The 22175-nt window shown below is 35.0% G+C and overlaps 1 protein-coding gene across 2 annotated transcripts in view; it reads left to right on the top strand.

Moving 5' to 3' along the window:
• The window catches only part of LOC140444565 ((11Z)-hexadec-11-enoyl-CoA conjugase-like), a 43209-nt gene extending 28243 nt beyond the window's left edge, over positions 1-14966 (top strand). For both annotated transcript variants that reach the window (XM_072536328.1, XM_072536332.1), the window contains exons 4-5: positions 3115-3297; positions 14419-14966. In XM_072536328.1, the coding sequence (XP_072392429.1) occupies positions 3115-3297; positions 14419-14794 (559 nt within the window). In that variant the 3' untranslated portion in view covers positions 14795-14966. The remainder of the gene's footprint in view (positions 1-3114; positions 3298-14418) is intronic.
• The last annotated feature ends 7209 nt before the right edge of the window (positions 14967-22175 follow it).

The raw sequence follows: 22175 nt of genomic DNA, 5'->3' as shown, positions 1-22175 counted from the left end.
ATTCAATGTTGATCCTACAAATATATTATTTGCTAAGTAGGAAAAATTCAAAAAATCAAAAAAATCAAAAACATCAAATGTAGAAAGATGGCCTATTTTGGACACGTAGTAAGGGGAGACCGATATAATATTCTTCAACTTATTATGATGGGTAAAATCGAAGGACGCAGAGGAATTGGTAGAAAGCAGGCCTCTTGGTTGAAGAATATCAGTGAGTGGACAGGAATGAGGAAAGCTGAGCAACTCTTTAGAATAGCTCAAGACAGAGACAGTTTCGCCATGTTAATCGCCAACGTCAAGGGGACTTGATAGGGCACGTTAAGAAGAAGGGGAAAAATTTAGAATTATTAATATTTGGAAGGATTAATATAAAAACTAGTAAAACAATATAGTGTAAGAAATGGGACATACAAAATTAATATATCTAGACCTACAAACCTCAATCTTCCACAAACCAAGAAGACATTTTAGAGGGCGGTATAATATGCGCTGGAAAGCATGAAACCTGTCTTTTTTCTGTGAAAGTTGTGTTCCTTTAACCTTCCTACTCTCCCGAAGTAAATGTTACATTCTTTGTCTATGGGAACGGGTAGACCCAGTGTATAAAACTCATACCTGTTGTGAATTAAATTTAATTTTTTTTTTATTAATTCGTAGAAGCTTTTGTAGTTTCATATTATCGATGTATCAAAACTCAAAACATTTTTTTTTGTAATAAAAAATATAATAAAACTTTATATTCAATTAAAATTATATATTTATTCAATGCAACTTTTACAAAAGATATTTGAATGATCAGGACAAGTAAACCTCTTAAATGCTTGACACTTTTTCCCATCCGCACTGTTTACACCTTCCACGTTTTGAACTTTCATTTGCATTTCCACTTGTTCCAGCTACTGCATGTAAATTTATTTTGATTTTTTGTGTAATGTTTGTTGTCATTCGGGTAGTTTGGCATTTTTCTGTTGAATTATATGCCAATTCTTTTATAAAAAGCCTTTTTTAATGTAGTTTGTTCCTATTATATTGAGGATTTACTTGTATATAAAACAAATATGTGTTAATTACTACCAAATCTAAAATATTATAAAATAAGCAAAGTGGTCACCTTCTAGTTCCTCTTTTTCAGGTATAAGCTGACGCTAATTTATCTGTTGTATCTACGCCTCCTTTAATTCTATTGTATTCTAAAATAATGTCTGGTTTCTTATGTTCTTGCAATGACACCTGGTCATCTTAATGCATCGAGGACAAAAGAATAACAGATTTACCCTTTTTAGGACTATATGAAACTAAAGTCATATTCTTCTGAAACCCAAAAATTGATGATAGGGCTTCTTTACTTTTATTTGGTAGAAATTCAACTGGAATAAAAGTTTTGTTCTTTCGTAATGTTCCAATTAGTGCTAGTCTACGTTTTAATAATTCAGTCGCTAAATGGTAGTCAGTAAAACAATTATCCTTGGGTATGTTTCGCCCAGAATTCCGACCATCTTTTATAAGTCGTAAAACCACATTTTTGCCCTAATGTACGCCACGGGGCTGATTTTCTGCTTTTCCTGTATACATTTCTGCACAATACAGATACGCAGTTGTGACATCAGATGAAAGCCATAATTTAATTCCATATTTCCCACGTGGTTTTGTTGGAATATACTGTCTTAAGGGACACTTACCTCTAAATGGTACAAGTTGTTTGTCGACAGTGAGGCTTTCATATGAAACAAACATTTTGGAAAGTTGTGCTACAAACAAATCAAAAAAACTTCAAATTGTAGCTAACTTGTCGTGCCTCCGTCGAATAGTTCTATCCTCTTTATTATCAAATCGCAAAAAGTGGCTGATGTTACAAAATCGTTTCAGAGACATAGTAGCTCTAAAAATGGGCCTACCATCAGAATTGCTCCAAAGTTCCTGCAGAGATTCTCCGGCACCTTTATGAACACCAGCCAGAAGAAGTAAACCTTGAATAAAAATGCAAAATTTCAAGTTCATTTATTTTATAACTGTATGACACTATTTTTATGACTATGAAAGTATTATAAAAGCTTTTAACTCTTCCAGTGATATTTCTTTTACAGTTAACATGTTTTCATTACATATGCGACCACATTCTCTGTTAGTTTCCACTAAGAGTAAATTGAACATTTCATCAGTTAACATTTTTTCATTACATATGCGACTACGTTCTTTGTTAGTTTCCATTAAGAGTAGATTGAGCATTTCATCAGTGAAAAACAATCTCAGTGAAATTATAGGTTCATCGGTAATTCGTTGAGTGGCATATCTGGTGGGACCTGGTACAAGATTTAGTATATTAATGGATCTAAACAATATACAACTCAATTAGTAAAACTCACAAATTTAGTAAGAAAATATGTGTAGCACTTGAGCCACCACTTATCTTACACGTGACTGACGTGACGGATATTTGTTCTTAACTGTCCCATCGCGAGCAGTATATTGTAAATCTTCTTGTTCTAGAACTTCTATTTCATTTTCCGAATTTTAGCATTCATCTTTGTCATCATCAACCGTAGATACATGGTCTTCTTCAGAAAATTCTTTATCTACTAACTCTTAATCACTAGTGACGGTTTCTAAATTGGTAGATTAATCTTCCTCATCTTCCATCCTTATTGTTCCATCATCATCATCTTCAAAACAGATGTGTTTCTTTCATTTCAAAGAAAACCAAACTGATATTGCAAAACACAAATACGTTAAATTGTATATAAACCTTATCTTAAGGATATCATGAAACATTACGTCTCAAATTTACGATATAATAAATATAAACATTTGAATTTTACTAGCCGTACGAGTCCAGGCGTAAGAGACAATACAAAGGTTAAGAAAACAGACTTTTGTCGTACGTTTCATACAACATGGCGTATTTTGTCTTTGTTAAGGACTCATCAGACCTTAGAAGGTATAGATCCTTAAGAAAGACTAAGAGAAAAAAACGCCGGCTTGTAAGCTAATTTCATACTTTTCTGGACCGCTCCCTCGCTATAAGAGATTGATTAAAAAATAAATTTTAAAATGGTCTCAAAATTAACTACTACATTGTGACTATTCAATTAATTAAAAAACTGTTTTTTTTTTCAGATATTATAATCCAATTGCACCTTTAGTGGCAATGGTTTTACCCACTTTTATTCCGTATTACTTCTGGGGAGAAACATTATCGATTTCTTTCTTAGTGAACGTGCTACGATTACTGCTTGGCTTCCATGCAACATTTGCTATTAACAGTTTTGCTCATCTTTATGGAACCAAACCGTATGATCGGTAAGTATATATTTTCAAAAACCCTTATAAAATACTAATATAATAATATAATATATATATATATATATATATATATATATATATATATATATATATATATTGTTGTGGTATTCAAAATTGAAGAGTAAAAATATTAAATGTACGATGAAATCAATATTTCAGAGATTATAGAAAGTAAAAATACTCCGAACTGCCTGGAATTAACCAAAGGTAATCTTAGTCATAAATAATCTTTTGTATAAATATAACAAGTGGATAGTGTGGGTAAAATGAATAGAAGTTAACGATGGTTTTTTCCCATAAGCCATAAAGTGTTCCGTAATCCGGGTTTGCGCCATGAACAGGACAATAAAAATAGTTAATAAATAAATGGTTTTTCGGAATTTGTAAATACCCAGTAGAAATTAAGTGTCCTTGTAGAAATAATATAAATTAGGAAAGTTTGTAGGTATTTCTGATTTTATGTGAGGAGTGATATGCAAATTTCTGATTGGCCGAGAATTTGAAAAGTGGTGAGATGGGTGTGTATAATGAGAGGTTGGATGGATGGATAGAGGAGATGAGAGAAGGTAGTTAGTTCCAGTTTCTTAAAGTGAATGGTTGGGTTTCAAGGTGGTCTTCAGGGGTAGTAAGTGATAAAAAATAAGTTGTGAGTTGGTGAAGTAAGTGTGTCCGACCGTAGTTGATCTGGTACAAATTTGTAAGTAAACTTTTCCTACTTGTATTCTACGTATCGTTGTTTATTTCGGAACGAGAAATTAAGTTTGGCGAGAGGAAAAGAGGCTGGCATCATTGGAAAGGTACGTGCATTCGAAGGAGAGCATTGAAGACACTAAATTGCAATATCTTGTTTGATATTGCCAATTACATAGGAGGCTGCTGAGAACTGATAGTTAATTTTGCATAGAACGAGGAATTGGACAACTCAAGGCAGAGGAAGCGTTTTAACGAGAGAAACATTCATAATATATTCAATTTGAGAATTTTGGGTCAAATAATATTATATCATATTAGTAACGTGTGAATAAGTTGTCGATAGTCGAAGGAGATCAAATTTGTTCTGAGAGGGGACACGGAGCTGTGGAGAGAATTGGATAATTAAATAATGACGATTTTCACAAGCTTGCATTGCTCCAAGAATGCCATTTGGTGGAGGCTCGGTCATGGCTTGGGGAGATGTATCTTTCAACTTTCGCACAGAATTACCCTTCATCGAAAATGGGTCCTTAACTGCACGAAGGTACATAAGGGAGATTCTGGAAGAACATGTTATGCCCACCATGGCAGGGATTGGAGAAGACGCCGTTTTTATGCAGGACAACGCGCGACCGCACGTTGCCGGGATCAGTATGCAATACTTGGACGAGGTTAGAATTACGAGGTTACCCTGGCCAGCTAGGTCTGCGGACCTGAATCCCATCAAACATCTCTGGGAAGATTTGAAAAAACGTATTCAAACCCATACACTTCCTCCTAACAACGCGCAGGAGCTTAAGGATCTGTTAGTGAGAGAGTGGAATAACATACCTCAACATGTAATCCGGAGAAAAATTGAGAATATGCCCCGTCATCTGCAAGAGGTTATTAGTGCAAGGGGAGGCAATACACGATATTAGTCATTGAAATTCCACTGATGTTTTACCACGTTGTGCATTTTTCATTTTTACTTTCGTAAGTCTGTTTCAACAATTTGGTTTGTTTTCTGCTTTTTCAATAAAAACAATAAAAAAAACCATTACCCAAAAAAAAGGTTATTACTGCACCAGAGGCAAAAATATTTAAGAAACTTGAAATTTTCAAGATGACCCGGATTTTATGATCGCGAGTGTACATATAAAAATTCACTAAGTTATTAAATTTATTTATTTACTAAGCTATTAAATTTACTAACTTATTAAATCACTATAAAATTAAATTTTTCGGGAGCTATTTTAGATCAGACTATACTTGACGTTTATAAATATCAAAACTGTAACCTATATGTAGTAATTACAGAACTTTTTTGGACAGCAAAACCGGTCTCAAGGACCGGTGCAACCAGAGTATAATTTATCACGCGAAAAAGTAGGGTTAGATGCAAGAGTACGTGTCTTTTTTTTAAATCCAACTTCTTGGTTTTTTGTCTTTTATCACTTTTAACTTTTTAAGTAAACAAACAGCTAATGCTGATTATAAGTCGTCTTCGTTGTCCATCGTTGCTCAATAACAATCTGCACTGTACTAGTAGTATAGACAAATTTATGCATGAGACTTGACCGTGAAAATGAATGCAAATTATTCAGTTTAATTTGCACAAATTGGCATACACGTGTGGGTGGTGAATTATCTTAAAGGACAAAATTAAAGTAACGTTAAGAGATAGGGTAAGCAAAACAAACCGTAACATTGGCGAACGGCTGCTCAGAGTTAATTTGGAGAACTGGGTCGTGGATAAGTAAATGAAACAATGGGATTGGATTGGATCTAATTGGATCTCAATGATTGGATTCATTGGATCTTCGCCAGATGAATTTAAGAAAATTGAAATTTTAGTTTCGTCATCTTTATTACACAGGCCAGTTGCCGTTAGATAAATAGAGAAACTAATAATGACCTTCTCATAATTTTGACTTGTGGGTTGATCAAACACGATATTTTTTGGTGCCTTGGCAGACTCCATTTTAAAGGTTCCTTACAACTGAATTCTAATATATGGTTCTTATAGACCTGACACCATGTATTAGGTTTATTATGGTCATGTAATGATACACACATTAACTTTTATGTTTTATTATGTTTATTCACAACGTGTTCATCCTATAACCTATGTTCTATATGCTAGCCTAGTCCCTACTTTCACCTTCACCTAGTGCTGCCAACCAACCTAAGCTATATCATACAGAGGTTACCCTTTTTCTAAAAAAAAACAAAGTAAAACAAGATCTGTTATGAATAGTTCTTTACCAAATGTCTCAAAAAAAAGTAAAGCTAGCTGTCAGATGTCAATATTAAATTTTAAAACTGAGAACAATTGATCTGACAGCTAGGCCACACCCTAACATCTACAATTTTAATTATTACAATTTCTTAATCAGCTATGAAAGCAATTATTATTAGAAAAGGTTTATTTTTCCGTTAAAAGTTCAACAAAAAAAGTTACCTAGATTTCACTAAAATTTCTTTAAAATTTCTGGGGTTAGGAACTGGACTTACACTGCAATCCAAACAAATGCACCTCCAAACTGCGGAAATATTCTCAAATTGCTTAGGACAAACAAAATGAGGCTGGAAATTATTCACTGGAAAGCAAAATTAGACACTTGGCTTCATAAAAACGGGAATACAACTGGAAACAATGGTAAAATGTGGTTATACTTCAAAGTTGTTATAAACGCCACAAATCTCTTAGATACTTAGAAACTTAGAAACAGTGATTACTCTTTCAAAACTGACACATTACATTGAGTATAAATCACTTTTTCAGCACAAATTTGCCGGTTCTTAACGCCGACACTCGCCTGCGTCAGTTCTATTTGAAGATTCTCCCAAACCTGACTTTGACTTCACAATAAGAAATATGCAACATTTTTTTCAGCTGCTCACTAACTAATTCCAGAAAAAAACGAATAACGAAAAAATATTTGCGAATTTGAAGAAAATTCGGACTAACACGAACACCAACTGCCTTTGACAGTGGCTCCAGCGAGAGTGATGTAATTCCCTTCCCTGCAAAACCTTTGCATTTATTTATTTTTTTTATTTTAGGCGAAAACTTTAAAATGTGTTTATTATAAACTCCAGCGATACAAAAAGATTGAAAATACTTTTTCGGTGTTTTAATACATACGGGGTGACTTTAATACATACGAAAGAATATATAAATGCTACAACGCGACCCAGTAATTAAACCAATACTCTAAATCGTTAAAAAAATCCAAGTCCCATAGAATTGGTTAATTATTCGTTGTCCAAAATTAGTATTTATGAATTTTAATATAGGCATCAATTAAATACATGAATATAGTAATTTCGAAAGTATTTTATCAACTCATATCGATTTTATTAATACCGTAAGTGCCGATATTAACATTATTTTAATGAGCATTAGTATAAAGTACGAATTTTATTATTCAAATTATTGTAAAATATGTATACCTTTACGTTTTACTAATTGTTGCTGCTTAAAAACAAAATCGTATTTGAAAATAATTCTGTCTTCCGAAAAAAAAAATTTGGTTTATAGAGGGGCATACTAGACATGTTTAAAATGTTTATATCTTTATTTGGGGTATGTCTTAACTTCTTACTGCATGATTTTTTTATTTTTTATAAAAAAATCTATGATTACAAACTTGACTTCAAGATTGTGGTAATAATATAAAAAAAATGCTACTTGGTTAGTTTTTTTTAATATAAATTTGCACACTATGCATTAAAACAAAATTCAAAAGATAAAATTAATAAAAAAAATGACACTGAATAATTATTATAACTTACTAGTTATAATAATTATTCAGTGTGAAAGTTTTAAAAACAATTTCTATCTTTATTAAAGCATAGAAAAACATTAAACTTTTCGCATTTTATGAAGCTTTTTGAACCAAAGGGATATTTGCATCTTTGTCTTTCACTATACCATAATGGACGATGACCATATCCATCTGTTCGTACATCTTGCATTGGAATATCGGTTGCTGGACCTGCATAAATACTCTGCTACTATAATTGTGAAATCTGCCAGAGTTATTATGCTCATTGTCATTTCTTCAAAGAATCCACGCATTGACAGTCACAGATTGAATCCAGGAGATGTACGCCCCCCATATACGTAAATCGTTACAACTTTTGGATATGGCACCGTTATATGAGTCTTATCCTTTTTCGAAAATAGTTTAACTTTAACTTTTGGCATACTCCCAGCATATGTTGATGAAATGTAAGGACACTTTTCACGATCAGAGGTTAATCAGAGCGATTTCATTATAATACACAAGACATAAACCACGGTTAGATAGGTGGGCAACAAATATTTACACATACAAAGGAAATATCCATTCAAACGATCAAAATTTTCATTCACACCTTTAATTTAATTTTTTGTAGAAATATAATCAATTTAAAAATGTTTCTTCATTTAATAGTACATTTAAATTTAATAGCGTCTTTAAACCTGCTCTCAGCAATTCTTGTAGCAGACACGTAATTGTATTGACATGTAAGGGATAATTAATAATATGTGATTTAGTTATACTAGTTCGACAGACTAGACCGGTTCGATGTAAACAGAGGCATAAAATCATCAATAAAAGAGACAAAAATAATCATATTAAAGAAATATGCAAATAACTACAAGAACACGCTGACCGTCAAGAATCTAGAGAACTGTTTGCCAAAGTAAATACTTAACTAAAGAGTTCAAACCACAAACGCAGATAATTAAAGATAACTTGAGAACGATCATCACCAATCCAGATAGCATAGCAGCGACATGAAAACAATATTGTGAAATGTTGTTTCATAGTGACCATGAAGACGTGAAACCAGATTTATTTATTTATCGTATGGCAATTACAATACATTTAGAACAAATACACAAACACTAGTAATATAGGTATTTGACAAACTTTAAATAGTTACAAACAAACATCAAGTGTATTTATATAATCAATTGACTCTGAAGTTGCAAACAGGAAGTCTTCAGGGCTACCATTGTAGGATCTTGAGGGACACTCTTGAATAATGTGGTCGATGGTTTGGTTCTCCCCACAGTCACATTGAGGAGACGAGTTCTTTCCCCATTTATGTAGCATGTATGCACATCTGCCATGTCTGGTTCGGATCCTATTTAGAGTGGACCATGTTTTGCGTGGAAGATCAAAACCTGGTGGCTTGAGGGTAACGCAGGGCATGTTATTTTGCCATTCGTTCCATTTTTGGGACCATGCATTCGTGATGTTGAACTCCTCATGTATCATTCTTGCCGTTTTCATTGGTGGTTTTCTAGAACGAAGACGGGTATTTCGTGCATCCTCGGTATCTTGGTGGATCGGCAGGTTTATATTGTTCATGATCTTTTTGTATTCACGTGTAAGTGCGTCGACTCGTCGTAAATGTGGAGGTGGGATGTGACTTAATACTGGAAGCCATTGGGTGGGAGTTGATTTAATTGTACCGGCTATCATCCTCATAGTGCTGTGCAGCTGATTTTCGACCTTTTTTACGTGTGGACTGTGTAGCCAGACTGGAGCACAATATTCAGCGGTCGAGAAAACAAGGGCTAAGGCAGTAGAGCGGAGAGTGGAAACCGATGCTCCCCAGGTGGTACCGCAGAGCTTCTGTATAATGTTATTTCTTGTACTCAACTTTTGGACAGTTTTTGTTAAATGCTCTTTAAATGATAGCGTTCTGTCTAGTGTTACGCCCAAGTACTTCGGTGTTTTGTTGTGGGTAAGTGTGGTATTTTCAAACCGTATGTTGGGTTCCTTTCCAGCAAGTTTATTGTTCAGGTGAAAGCAACTAACTTCTGTTTTGGATGCATTTGGTTGAAGTCGCCACTTGCGAAAATATTTGCCCAATGTATATAAGTCTGCCGTCAGAACTTCTTCAGACGTTTCTAGTATTCTGCATCGTGTAGCGAGGGCCCAATCATCGGCTTATCCGAACTTTCTTGACTGTGTGTCCGGCATATCTGCTAGGTATAAGCTAAATAGTAGTGGAGAGAGCACTGACCCCTGTGGTAGGCCATTCTTAAGTTTCTTTGGTAGGCTGATATCTGTGCCCATCACTACTTGAAACATTTGGTCGTTGAGCATGCTATCTATTAGGCGTGCTATTGGTTTACAGGGGATTGCACGGAGAATTTTGTATATAAAGCCCTCTCTCCATACTGTATCGTAAGCTGCCGAGAGATCGATAAATGCCGCTGAAGTTTTAAGTCTTCTTTGGAAACCCGCTTCGATGTAGGTGGTGAGTGACATTACCTGGTCTGCACAGCTTCGTTCTGGTCGAAAACCCGCTTGTTCGACTGGGATCGCCTGAAACAGTTCTGTACTGATTCTATTATATATAAGCCTCTCTAATAGTTTGCAGATGGCAGAGAGAAGCGCAATTGGTCTGTAGTTTTTTAGGTTGTCGGCGGGTTAGCCTGGCTTTAGTATGGCTATTATCTTAGAGCGCTTTAGTTCTTGTGGAATATTTCCAGTTACCATGATGTCTGTAAAAAATCGAGCCAGCCAAACTTTTGTATACTTGCCACAATTTACTAGGAATTCAGGGTGAATAATATCAAATCCTGGTGCCTTTGCTGGCTTAACGTCTTTAAGAGCCTTTGATATGTCTTCGCTGGTGAAGGGGAGGAAATGCTCCGTTTCTGTGGCTACGTGTTTTAAAGTTTTAAGTTCTCTCTTTACGAAAATGGTGTGTGCTTTATCCTATGGTGCCCTGGATGTTTTTACTATATGTGATGCTACGGCATCTGGCTTTACGGCTGCCTCTCGGCGTTTCGTACGGACACCACTCCCTAATTTTCTCAGTAATGACCATGCCTGTCTGCTTGATTTCTGGAAGTTTACACTTTCCACTGTTTTGGTCCACTTTTGGCTTCTAGGCGTCTAGGCTGTACAGTAGTTCATCCACTATTTCTTGGTCGCCAGTTTCAAGAAATCTCTGATATAATTCCTCGCTATTTTTCGACCAGCCAGGGATATATTCTTTGCGATAGCCTCTTGGTATGTGTTTTTTGGCTAACTTAGGACGGCACCAACAAATCTGTGGTAGTTTTTAATATTAGGTGTAATCCACCCTAGGCATTTATCCAGATCCGCAGAGAAGTCAGTCCAGTTGGCCTTTTTAAAATTCCATCTTGGTCGTGGGATAGAAATAATTAAAGGGATTTGCGTCCCTACTTCTATTATTACTGGTCGATGTTGGCTGTGTGGGAAATCAGTTAGAACTCTTTGTGAAGCCCCTAGAGGTATGTTTTTGTTATCGGTCGAGTCGAAGTATAGGTGGGGGTTGTATTCCCGCCTCCATGCCGCGGATCTGAAGGTTGATCGATCTTTGGCATCAAACAAAAGGTACAGCCGTTTGTCTTCTGCCCATTTTATTAAAGCATTCCCATTCGCATCATTATTTTTGTACTTCCACTGTTCATGATGGCTATTGTAATCTCCAACGTATACAGCAGGGTGAGGATGTACTTCAATTGCTTGGGCTGGCCACGACGTAGCAGGTGGCTTGTAAATGTTGGACACGGTAATGTTAGCGATTTTTATGACCACATTATAAATACAGTCATCAGTGGAAGTAGAGATTTGCGAAGCATTTTCAATATCTTCTTTGACATATGTGGCTGTGCCGTATGTTCGGTGGTAAGTTGCGCCTAATAGTTCATAGCCCGGTATTTTGCCCCTTTTTTGTAGTTGCTTCTCTGTTTCGCAGTGGGTTTCCTGTATAGCAACTAAGTCAATGTTGTCATCTTTTAATAGTTTTGATAAAAACTGGCTTTTAGCATAGCTTATGCCTTCTATGTTTATATGGCAAATTCGAACTATAGGTCCGATTGGTCTGGTTGTGCGGTCCTCACAAGGGCCGTTTATTTTGTTTATCATCTTTCGTGGGAAGTGTTGTTTAGTCAGGAGATCCTAAGGATTGTCTGACTGCCAGTATGTGCTAGTTCATTTAGCGTTACCCAGGGTGCACGTGTAGTATTCTACTACGGACGCGAACTAGCTCTACACCCGTGAATCCAGAAGAAATAAATGACGAAAAGGAACCACATATTTTAAAATCGGAAATAGAAACAGCAATAAAAATATTAAAAACTGGAAAATCTCAAGCAGAAGACGGAATCACGAGGGAAGCACTTAAAGAAATGGAAGACATAGGAATTGAAGTAATGTTCAAACTGTGTAATGAAATCTGGAACACAGAACAATGGCCAGATGATTGGTGTAAGCTCACTTTCATACCCATTTATAAGAAAGCCTCACCAACTGACTGTAATAACTACCGCACTATAGCCCTGATCTCCCACGCAAGTAAAGTTCTGCTAACTATAATTAACGATAGATTAAAATCAATACTTCTACCACAGATCCCACAAGAACAATGTGGATTTGTCCCTGGAAGAGGCACACAAGAACAAATTCTCAATCTCAGACAAATTACAGAAAAACCTAGGGAATTACATCTAGAAACATATTTGTGCATTCTCGACTACTCGAAAGCGTTCGATAATGTAAAGTGGCATAAAATGTGGGGAATACTGAGAGAAATGGGTACCCCCGAACATCTAATATACCTACTGAAGCAACTGTATATCAAAAACACAGCAAACGTAAAAGTCAACAACATATATTCCGATAATTTTATACTAAAAGCCGGTATTCGTCAAGGATGTATTATCTCTCCCACGTTATTCAATATATATAGCGAACACATCATGCGCATTGTATTCGACGGATGGCAAGGAGGAATATCAGTCGAACGCCGAAAAATCAGCAATCTTCGCTATGCTGACGACACTTTAGTACTAGCATCACCAATAAATGACGTTGAATACATCATGAACAGACTAGATACTATTAGCCGTGAATATGGACTTAAAATTAATGTCCAGAAGACCAAGGTAATGATAATTTATCTAATTAGAAATTTCCAGCCGGAAATACGAAAAGTAGCGGGGTTTGAAGTGGTAAGCCGTTTCAATTACTTAGGTTCTGTTATCACAAATAATGGTAGATGCTAAGAAGAGATACGTCGACGCCTTACAATGGCCAGATCAGCAACTGTCAAACTTACTAAAATCTGGAAAGATACGGACATAACCAGGAACGTGACACTGCGCCTAGTACGGACGCTTATCTTTGCTATCGCTACCTATGCGTCAGAAACTTGGACCATTAAAAAGTCCGACTCACAACGTATAATGGCCTTTGAAATATAGGGTATATCGTAAAATGATGCGCATACCCTGGACACATCGCATAAATATCTCAATATTGACAGAACTGGACATCAATACTAGGCTTACCACAATCATCAACCAAAATATATTGAGGTACTTTGGACACATTACCAGACGAATGAAAGGCATGAAGAGGTTGGTTGTTGAAGGCAAGGTAGATGGTAAAAGAACCCGAGGAAGATCGCCACTCCGATGGTCAGACCAAATAAAGTGCGCTACCGGTTACTCTCTGTCTGAGGCAGCACACCGCGCCCAGGAGAGAGAAGAATGAGTAGCAATTATTCGTCAAATACCATAACGTCACCACATCCTTACGAAGGATAAAGGATAAAGGAGGAAGAGGACTAGTTCTACACTTACATCTGCCTGTTGGAAGAACTCCGATATTATGTAGATGCTTCGAAAAATATGATCTACATATTTTAATCTTGGTATGGTCACACCAAAGACATTGTATTTCTGCTTAGTGTACAACTTTGTAAAATTGGTTCGCAGTAACTGTTGGTTGTAATTTAAACAAATTAGTGCCTTTCACCGAACTTAATCACTAAATCACCGAACTAACTCCAACGTCTCTCTGATTTAATTTTAATATGCTGTTTTACATAAATATATGCAAGGAGATCACATGTGTTAGATTCTTCAATCAATATAGTGGGTTCTTTAGTGGATTTTTAGCTATTGAATCTGCAATACTATTACCCAATATGTCTGAATGGCCCTTAACGCACACAAATTTAACATCATATGATAAAGCTGATAATTTTAGTAACTGTTGAAAAATGTTTTATATGAATATATTACTGTTAATTGTGACTTTAAAGTTTTGTAATGTATTTAATACTAAAATTATGAATCAGTACACATGACAATTTTGTTCCACTGGTTTTCACAATACCATTCAAGATCTTTATATACAGCACATACTTCAGCAGAAATGATGCTGGATTGATTATTTAAAGTAAATGCTTTTTTAGTCTTCATTTTTGGTTCAAAGTAAGCACTGCTTCTACATTTTGACCCATCTGAATAGATTGCAATGTAATCTGAATAGTTACGTAAAATCTCCTTGAAGTTTTCCAAAAATAAGAATCTATCAATACTGCTTTTCTCTTTTTTTTTATTTTTTTACGTGTGTATAATATTTATAATTAAATATTAATATTTTATTTTAGCACTATAAATCCAAGAGAGAGCAAAGTTTTAAAAGCCATTGCCATTGGAGAAGGTTGGCACAACTACCACCATACCTTTCCATGGGACTACAGGGCTGCCGAATTTTCAAACTACTTTTTGAACTTAACTACTACCTTTCTGGATTTTTGGGCTTTCTTCGGACAAGCATACGATCTAAAGATAACATCCGAAGACATGATTAGAAAGCGAGTTGCAAGAACAGGAGACGGATCATGGATAGATGTAAAAGGCAAAGGTATTTTGAATGCTCCTACTGAAACTACAAGCCACAACTTTTACGAAGATTGTGTTTGGGGTTGGGGTGACAAAGATATGAAAGAAGAGGATATCCAAGATGTGACGAAAAGTCAATAGAATAGAATAAAATAGTCATATACTAGTCAGATCCGACCATAAATATTTTTTTTTCATCCATGTGAACACTGTAGGCCTATTGGCGAATCATAGAAAAGCTTACTTTTGTCATTATAAAAAAATACTGTAACGTATCACATGCCAAATAAAATAATTAAAGAATAAGTTTTTATTTGTCTTTTTTTTTGTAATAATATACAGATTTGTTTCTTGTGAAAAGTAGTATTTTATTGGATATTTGTAGTATTTTACTGGATATTTATACTAGAAATTACAAACCAGTCAATACAAAAAATATCGAATCTCTATAATAATATTAATAGAATATAATGATCCATAAAAAGTCAACATAATATTGCGACTTCCTGGCACTTGTCTATATCACCAGATCTGCGTAGGTATCTAAAAATACAAACTTAAAAATCAGCTACGATCTGCAGAATTAACAGTATGTCAATTATAATTCTTAAATTTATACAGAGCAGCCCAGTTATTCCGAAATTCTCAGTCTTCCGCTAAAATATATCATTCTTTTATGCGTTGAATAGTTGAAAATAGAAGAAGGGCCTATCTGCTAAAAGTGTATTTTGACAAACAAGCATTCAAAGATGGGGTTCAAAGGAGTAGTGTTGCGCAATATAAGATGTTTCTCCTACTCCTACTCAATTCCTATCCTAACCTCCAAGAAGTGTGACTTAATTACACGGGTGGACTCTGGCAAACCTAAGCAACGCTACAGAAGATTGGGTAACCAACCCCAGTGGAAAATAGGGTCAGAGCCGACGAGGAAGGAAGAAGTGGTTCTCCGAAAAGGGGGTTAGGCATAGGGCTAACAACCCTATCCTAGAAAACACCCATGTTACGAATTTTCAAGGAAAGAAAACCGGACTGAACAAGACTGCGCGAGAAAAAGGTACATGATAGAAAAATCGCGACATGGAACATCCGATCACTATACAGATCGGGAGCCCTCCAAAATCTGCTCGTTGAACTGAATAGATATGACAGATATAACAGCTCTGCAGGAAATGAGATGGACCGGGAGTGGCACCATTGACAAAAGACACCACATTATATTCTATAGTTGCGACGCTAAAGACCACGCACTATGCACTGGCTTCATTGTAAATAAAAAGGTTAAACACCTAGTAAGAGACTTTCGTGCTATGAACTCTAGAATGTGCATATGTGCAACTATAGGTAAGCACAGCCTTCATGAGGTATCCAATAACAATGGCATCAGACTAATAAATCTAGTAACTTCCCTTAACATGGTCATTGCCAGCACAAACTTTCAGCAAAAAAATATTCATAAGGGAACGTGAAGATCTCCAGATGGGGTTGCACTAAACATGATCGATCATGTTATTATTAACTCTAGACATCACTCAGACGTAACAAAGGTATGCAGCAGACGAGGGGCAAATTCAGACTCGGATCACTACCTAGTAGAAAGTAGAATAAGAGCCAGAATCTCAAACATTAAAAAAAAAGGGATCCAAAATTGAAAAATATAAAATAAAAAACTTAGCAGACAACACCAGAAAGGCAAAATACAAAGAATATATAAAATGAAGGCTAGAAAACAGCTAAAAGCACGAGGATATAAACAGAGAATGGGAAGCGTATAAAAACATCATACAAGACGCAGCCAAAGAGACCCTGGGTCTACAAAAAAAGCTCAAATCAACTGAAGGACAGTGGTTCGATGAAAAGTGTTGTAACATAACAGAGAGGAAAAATAATGCCTATCAACGACTACAACAACGACATAGAACACGAAAGAAATAGGGGGAATATAGAATGCTAAGGAGGGAAGAGAAGAAAATACATCGAAGAAATAACAGAAAACAGATAGAAAAGAACTACAAGAAATGGAAGAACCAAATAAACCATCAGAAAATAGAAAATTCTACCAAAAACTTAACAAAAGCAGAAAAGAATTTAAACCAAGAACAATGATGTGTAGAGACAAAGAAGGAGATATAGTAACTCAAAAGAGTGAAATACTATAAAGATGGACAGAATTCTTTAAAGAAAAGTTTGAAAAAAACTAAGAACCACTATATGATGGAATTACACTGGATCAAACGGATACCAGAGAAACAACCCACCCTTCAGTAGCTAAAATGCAAGAAGCAGTTACCAGACTGAAAAAGATGGAAAAAGTCACCTGGATTAGACCAGGAATGAACATATGGAATAATAAACAACATCCCATTACATAAAAAGGAAGATCAGCTTTAATGTAAAAACTACCGGGCAATAACGCTACTAACTGTGGCATATAAAACACTTTCAAATATTGTGTATAACCGATTGAGACCATATGCGGAACAAATAGTTGGGGGATATCAATGTGCTTTCTGCAGGCAGAAGTCCACAGTAGATCAGATCTTGTCTTAAGGCAAATCTTGGAAAAGACTAATGAATTTAATATAGACACACATCATCTTTTCATTGATTTTGAGAGTGCCTATAATAGCATCCATCGAGAATTTCTAATCCTTGCACTGAAAGAGTTTAATATTCTAACTCAACTCATTGATGTAGAAACACTTAAAGTACAAAGCAAAATTCAAATTCAAAACGCACTAAAAGATACAATCCATGTGAAAACTGGCCTATGATAGGGAGATGCCCTATCCTGTATTCTATTCAACATCACATTAGAAAAAATAATTAGAGAGTCAACAGTCAACACCAGAAGAAAAATAAAAACAAAATGTGTACAAATATTGGCATTTGCAGATGATGTTGATATAATAGCTAGAAGCGAAAGAGAGATGATAGAAGCATTTAATGCGATAGAAAGAGCGGCACAGAACAGTGGCCTAAACAAATACCTAAACAAAATAAAAACCAAATACATGAAGGCCAGCAAATCGACAGGCCAAAGAAACCTACAGAATCTGACAATAGGAGACTATAACATCGAAAGCGTGAAAAATTTTACATATCTAGGTTCACTAGTTACCGCAGATAACAATGTCTGTGAAGAAGTTAAAAGAAAAATACATATCACTAATAAAACATATAATGGACTGATGATGAAACATCTAAGATCTAACAACATCACAAGAAAAACCAAATGCAAAATATACAAGACCCTGATAAAACCGGTCGTTGTATATGGATCAGAGACATGGATGATCCTGAGAAGAATATTCGGTGGCATCTGTGAAAATGATGTTTGGAGAAGGAGGTACAACTACGAGATATATCACAGATATAAACATATATTTGGTGGTAAAGACGTAGTATCCCTTATAGAGATAGGAAAATTAAGATGGGCAGGACGTCTGGCAAGATCACAGCATAACAACCCTCCTAGAAGACGCGCTTTGTCACAACCTAAGGGAAATAGAAGTAGGAGTAGGCCAAAACTCAGATGGAGGGATGGTGTAGATGAGGATGGTAAAAAAATAGATAAACAGTTAGCAATGGATAGAACTGACTGGCGTAATAGATTTGGGAAGGTCGAGGCTCTTTTATAGGGCTGCAGCACCAATAATGATGATGAAAAGAAGAACTAACTAACCCTATTAAATCTCGCAATGGGATAAGATAGGGAGATTCCTTGATTACTTTTTGAACCTGATTATAGATGAACTAATATAAAAGTAAGAACTAAAAAAAAAGTACCAAATAGAAGAAAAAAAACTTCAATTACTTTGCTATGTAGACGACGCAATACTACTTTTTCAAAGTGAAGATGATTTACAACATATGCTGCACCAATTTAATATAACCGCCAGAAACTTTAACATGTTAATTTCCCCACAAAAGACAAAATGCGTGATTATAACAACAAATTTACTAAGATGTAAATTGGAGCTGGAAGGTGAGATAATACAAGTGATGGAGTTTAAATATCTAGGCATCATATTATCTAGCTAAAGAAAGTACTGTACGTGTCCATACCATATTAACTGTCTAGTTTCTATTCTTTCAGAAGTTGTATGTACTCTATCTGTTTTTCTTCTAATTTCAGAATTAGGTATACGTTCTACTCTTGATATACGGCAAGCTCTTCTTAGGTAGTCCATTTCAACCGTGTCAACTTTTTTCTTTCCTTTTACTGTCATTTGCCAACATTCTGCTCCATATGTAAGAATGGGCTCTACAATTACTTTGTAGATAGTCATTTTAGTTCTCATAGTAGCTTTGTTGGACCAAAGTATCGAATTCAGAATTTGAACACTCTTCCTGCCTTGTTGCACTCTATAGTCTATATCTCGTTCCGTTGTTCCTTTACTGCAGATAATACTTCCCAAATATTTGTATTCGTAGCACCTTTTCATTTGTCTAATTTCCAAATCCGGGTCTTCGTCTTCACTGCCTATTCGCATATATTCTGTTTTAGACATATTCATACTCATCCCCCATTTTTCGTATTCATCTTTGAGCTTTCTAAGCATATAATCTGCATCTTCTTCACAGCTTGCAATTAGTACTTGATCATCTGCAAAGAACAGCGTTGTCAGATAATGGTTGTTAAGCTTCACCCCCATTCCCGCACCTTTTTGTCTCCACTGGTGCAGTGCTTCTTGGATATATATTTTGAATAGGGTGGGGGAAAGACAACATCCTTGTCTCAAGCCTTTCGTTACTGTAAATACCCTTGAGAAAGTATTTCCTGTTTTTACAGTGCTTTGAGGACATTTATAGATGTTCAGTATTGCTTTTAGATATGTTTTACTAAGGTCCGTTTTCGTCAAGACACTAAATAAGAGTTTTAAAGGAACTGTATCATAAGCCTTCTCCAGATCTATAAATACCAGATGCGTAGGGAGGTTTCGAGCTGTTCGTTTTTCAATTACTTGTTGGAGGGTAAATGTGTTGTCCACGCACGATCTTCCTGCTCTGAAGCAGCTTTGTTCTTCAATTTCTTTATACTCCTCTTCTATTCTTCTTTTCAATATACGACCATATAACCTTCCCAGCGAGCTAGTTACGCTAATGCCTCTATAATTTCCGCATTCTTTTCTGTCTCCCTTTTTATAAATGGGGCTAATGTGGGCCAAATTCCAATCGTCTGGAATCGTTTGGCCTTCAATTAAGCATTTATTAAAAATATTCACTAAGCTTTCCAAAAGAGCATTCGGTCCATGTTTCACCAACTCGATGGGAATGTCTCCAGGCCCGGGTGTTTTTCCATTTTTCATTTGTTTCAATTCTTTTTTCAGTTCTTCTTTGTTTATCTTATGCACCTCTGAATTTTCTGTCATTGAGGTATAGTCAGGTCTTTCCATAAATTCGTGCCTACTTTCTGTTAATAGCGTTTCGTAATATTTTTCCCACTTTTTATTTTGAATCAGGTTTATATTTCCCTCATCTTTTCTTTCTTTTCTAATACTTTTTATGAATTTCCAAGCTTGTGTCACTTTGGTTCCTCCTAAGCATCGGTCCATCTCTTCGCATTTCTCTTCCCACATTTCGTTTTTTCTTTTAGTGACTTCCTTCTTTGCTTCCCTGTTGAGTCTGCTGTAAATTCTGCGGTCTTCTGAGTCTTTCGTGGATAGCCATGTTTGATAAGCTTTTTTTTTTGTCTTTAATTAATTTTCCTACTTCTTCGTTCCACCACTCAGGATTCTTTCTTTTGTCAGCTTCTTCGTACCCCGTAAAAAGGAAATTGTTCTAACGAAAATTCGTTCTTGTAGGAAAAACATTTGTTAACATCTGTTTTATTAAAAAATGATTATTCTTTATCGTTTATAAATAAGGAATTTTCAAATATCGACCGAATAGAACAGAACAACTTAGAACGAGATCCTACAGCATACACAAGGAATAATACGAGGAAAATAACAATACCATACATAAAAGGATTATCAGAAAAACTTAAAAGGATATAAAATAAATTCAACATTTCAACAACATTCAAAACAATAAACAAGAAAGGACAAAGAATTTCATTTATATAATACCTTGTGAATGCGATCAGTTTTATTTAGGTGAAACATCAAGGCCATTAAATGTTAGAATAAGTGAACATCAATCTTATATTAAAAATAGAGAATTTGATAGATCTCAAGTATGTAAACACGCATGGGATAATGAACATAGGGTTCAATGGAATAATTCAAATATTTATGTCCTAAAGAAACGGATGGTAAAAAGAGAAAAATCATAAAAGCGGCTCTAATTATGCTAAATGAGACCAATTGTGTCGCAAATTCCTCGGCAGAATGTAGTAGGATCTGGTTACCCGTATTAAAAGAAAAAGTTATTAAAAGGAAAATATCAGTTTTAGTAAGAAAGTAATATATAGAGGATACGTCATCATTTATGTTTTTTAAAAAATAAACATATTAAATCAGAATTTGGTGTTTATTGAAAGTAAACTAAATATAAGACCAAATATTTACCATGTCGGGATAGTATTATGAGGTTTTTTCCTGGCTTTTCCCTCATAATTTAGTATGGAATCACTAACAGGAGAATTTTACTGTCATCATGGCATGTGTTTGTCTTTTTAAAGACGAATTACATGCTTTGATTTTTTCTGACAGATATTCTCAAGTTAAAGTTTATTTCATGTATTCGAATGAACTATCTGACAAGTAAAGTCGTCCCAGGAACGCAACTCAACAATATTGGCAATATCATTTTAAAGTCGTCTACTTTAAAATGTATAATGTATGTCTGAATTGTCAATATAAATGAGTCAGATAAAATTAAATTATTAGAAGAATCTTTCACCAAGTAACAAAAAAACAAAATTTGTTTAATTTACTAATGTTTTTATTTCGAGAACGATTTCGTTTTAAAAAAAAACTGGTACGATTATTTTATCCTCCGAAATTAAATCGATTCCATTAATTGCAAATTTCTAGTACCGTTCATAGACGACCGTTTTGGGTAGGTCAACGGGTATTTTAACGCATAATTTTTTGGTTGCAATTTTTAAGCATTCGTGATACTAGATTATTAGATTTTTAGCGTTTCTAGTACTAAAGGTACTCTTATTTTAAGTCGGTAGGAAATACCGTTTTCGAAAAAAATCGATTTAAAAATTTTTCGTTTTTTCGTCATGAAAGTTAAATTAATATTTTTTGCACTAGTAGGCTTTGAACTGTCAGCAGAACTATAACCTACATTTTTCATTGTCAAATGTCAGCTCGTGAAGTCTCTCTTTTAGTTTTAACTTTGTGGTATTCAAATACAATAATTTCAATTCAACAAAAATAGTTTTTACTAATGAGGAATACTTAATATACATTTAGTTTATTGCCAAATGAGGCGTAACTTTCGAGCAGTAAATTATATACGCAAAAAATTTCCCGATTAAGAGAAACAAGTTTAGTGTTCCCAAAAAATAATGAAACAGAGCAACATAATGATGTAACAGCACATCAAGATGCTACTTTAATGGAAG

This window comes from Diabrotica undecimpunctata, chromosome 1 (genome assembly GCF_040954645.1).
Source record: "Diabrotica undecimpunctata isolate CICGRU chromosome 1, icDiaUnde3, whole genome shotgun sequence".
In the NCBI taxonomy this organism is placed as follows: domain Eukaryota; kingdom Metazoa; phylum Arthropoda; class Insecta; order Coleoptera; family Chrysomelidae; genus Diabrotica; species Diabrotica undecimpunctata.
This window is presented reverse-complemented; position numbering and strand designations above follow the sequence as displayed.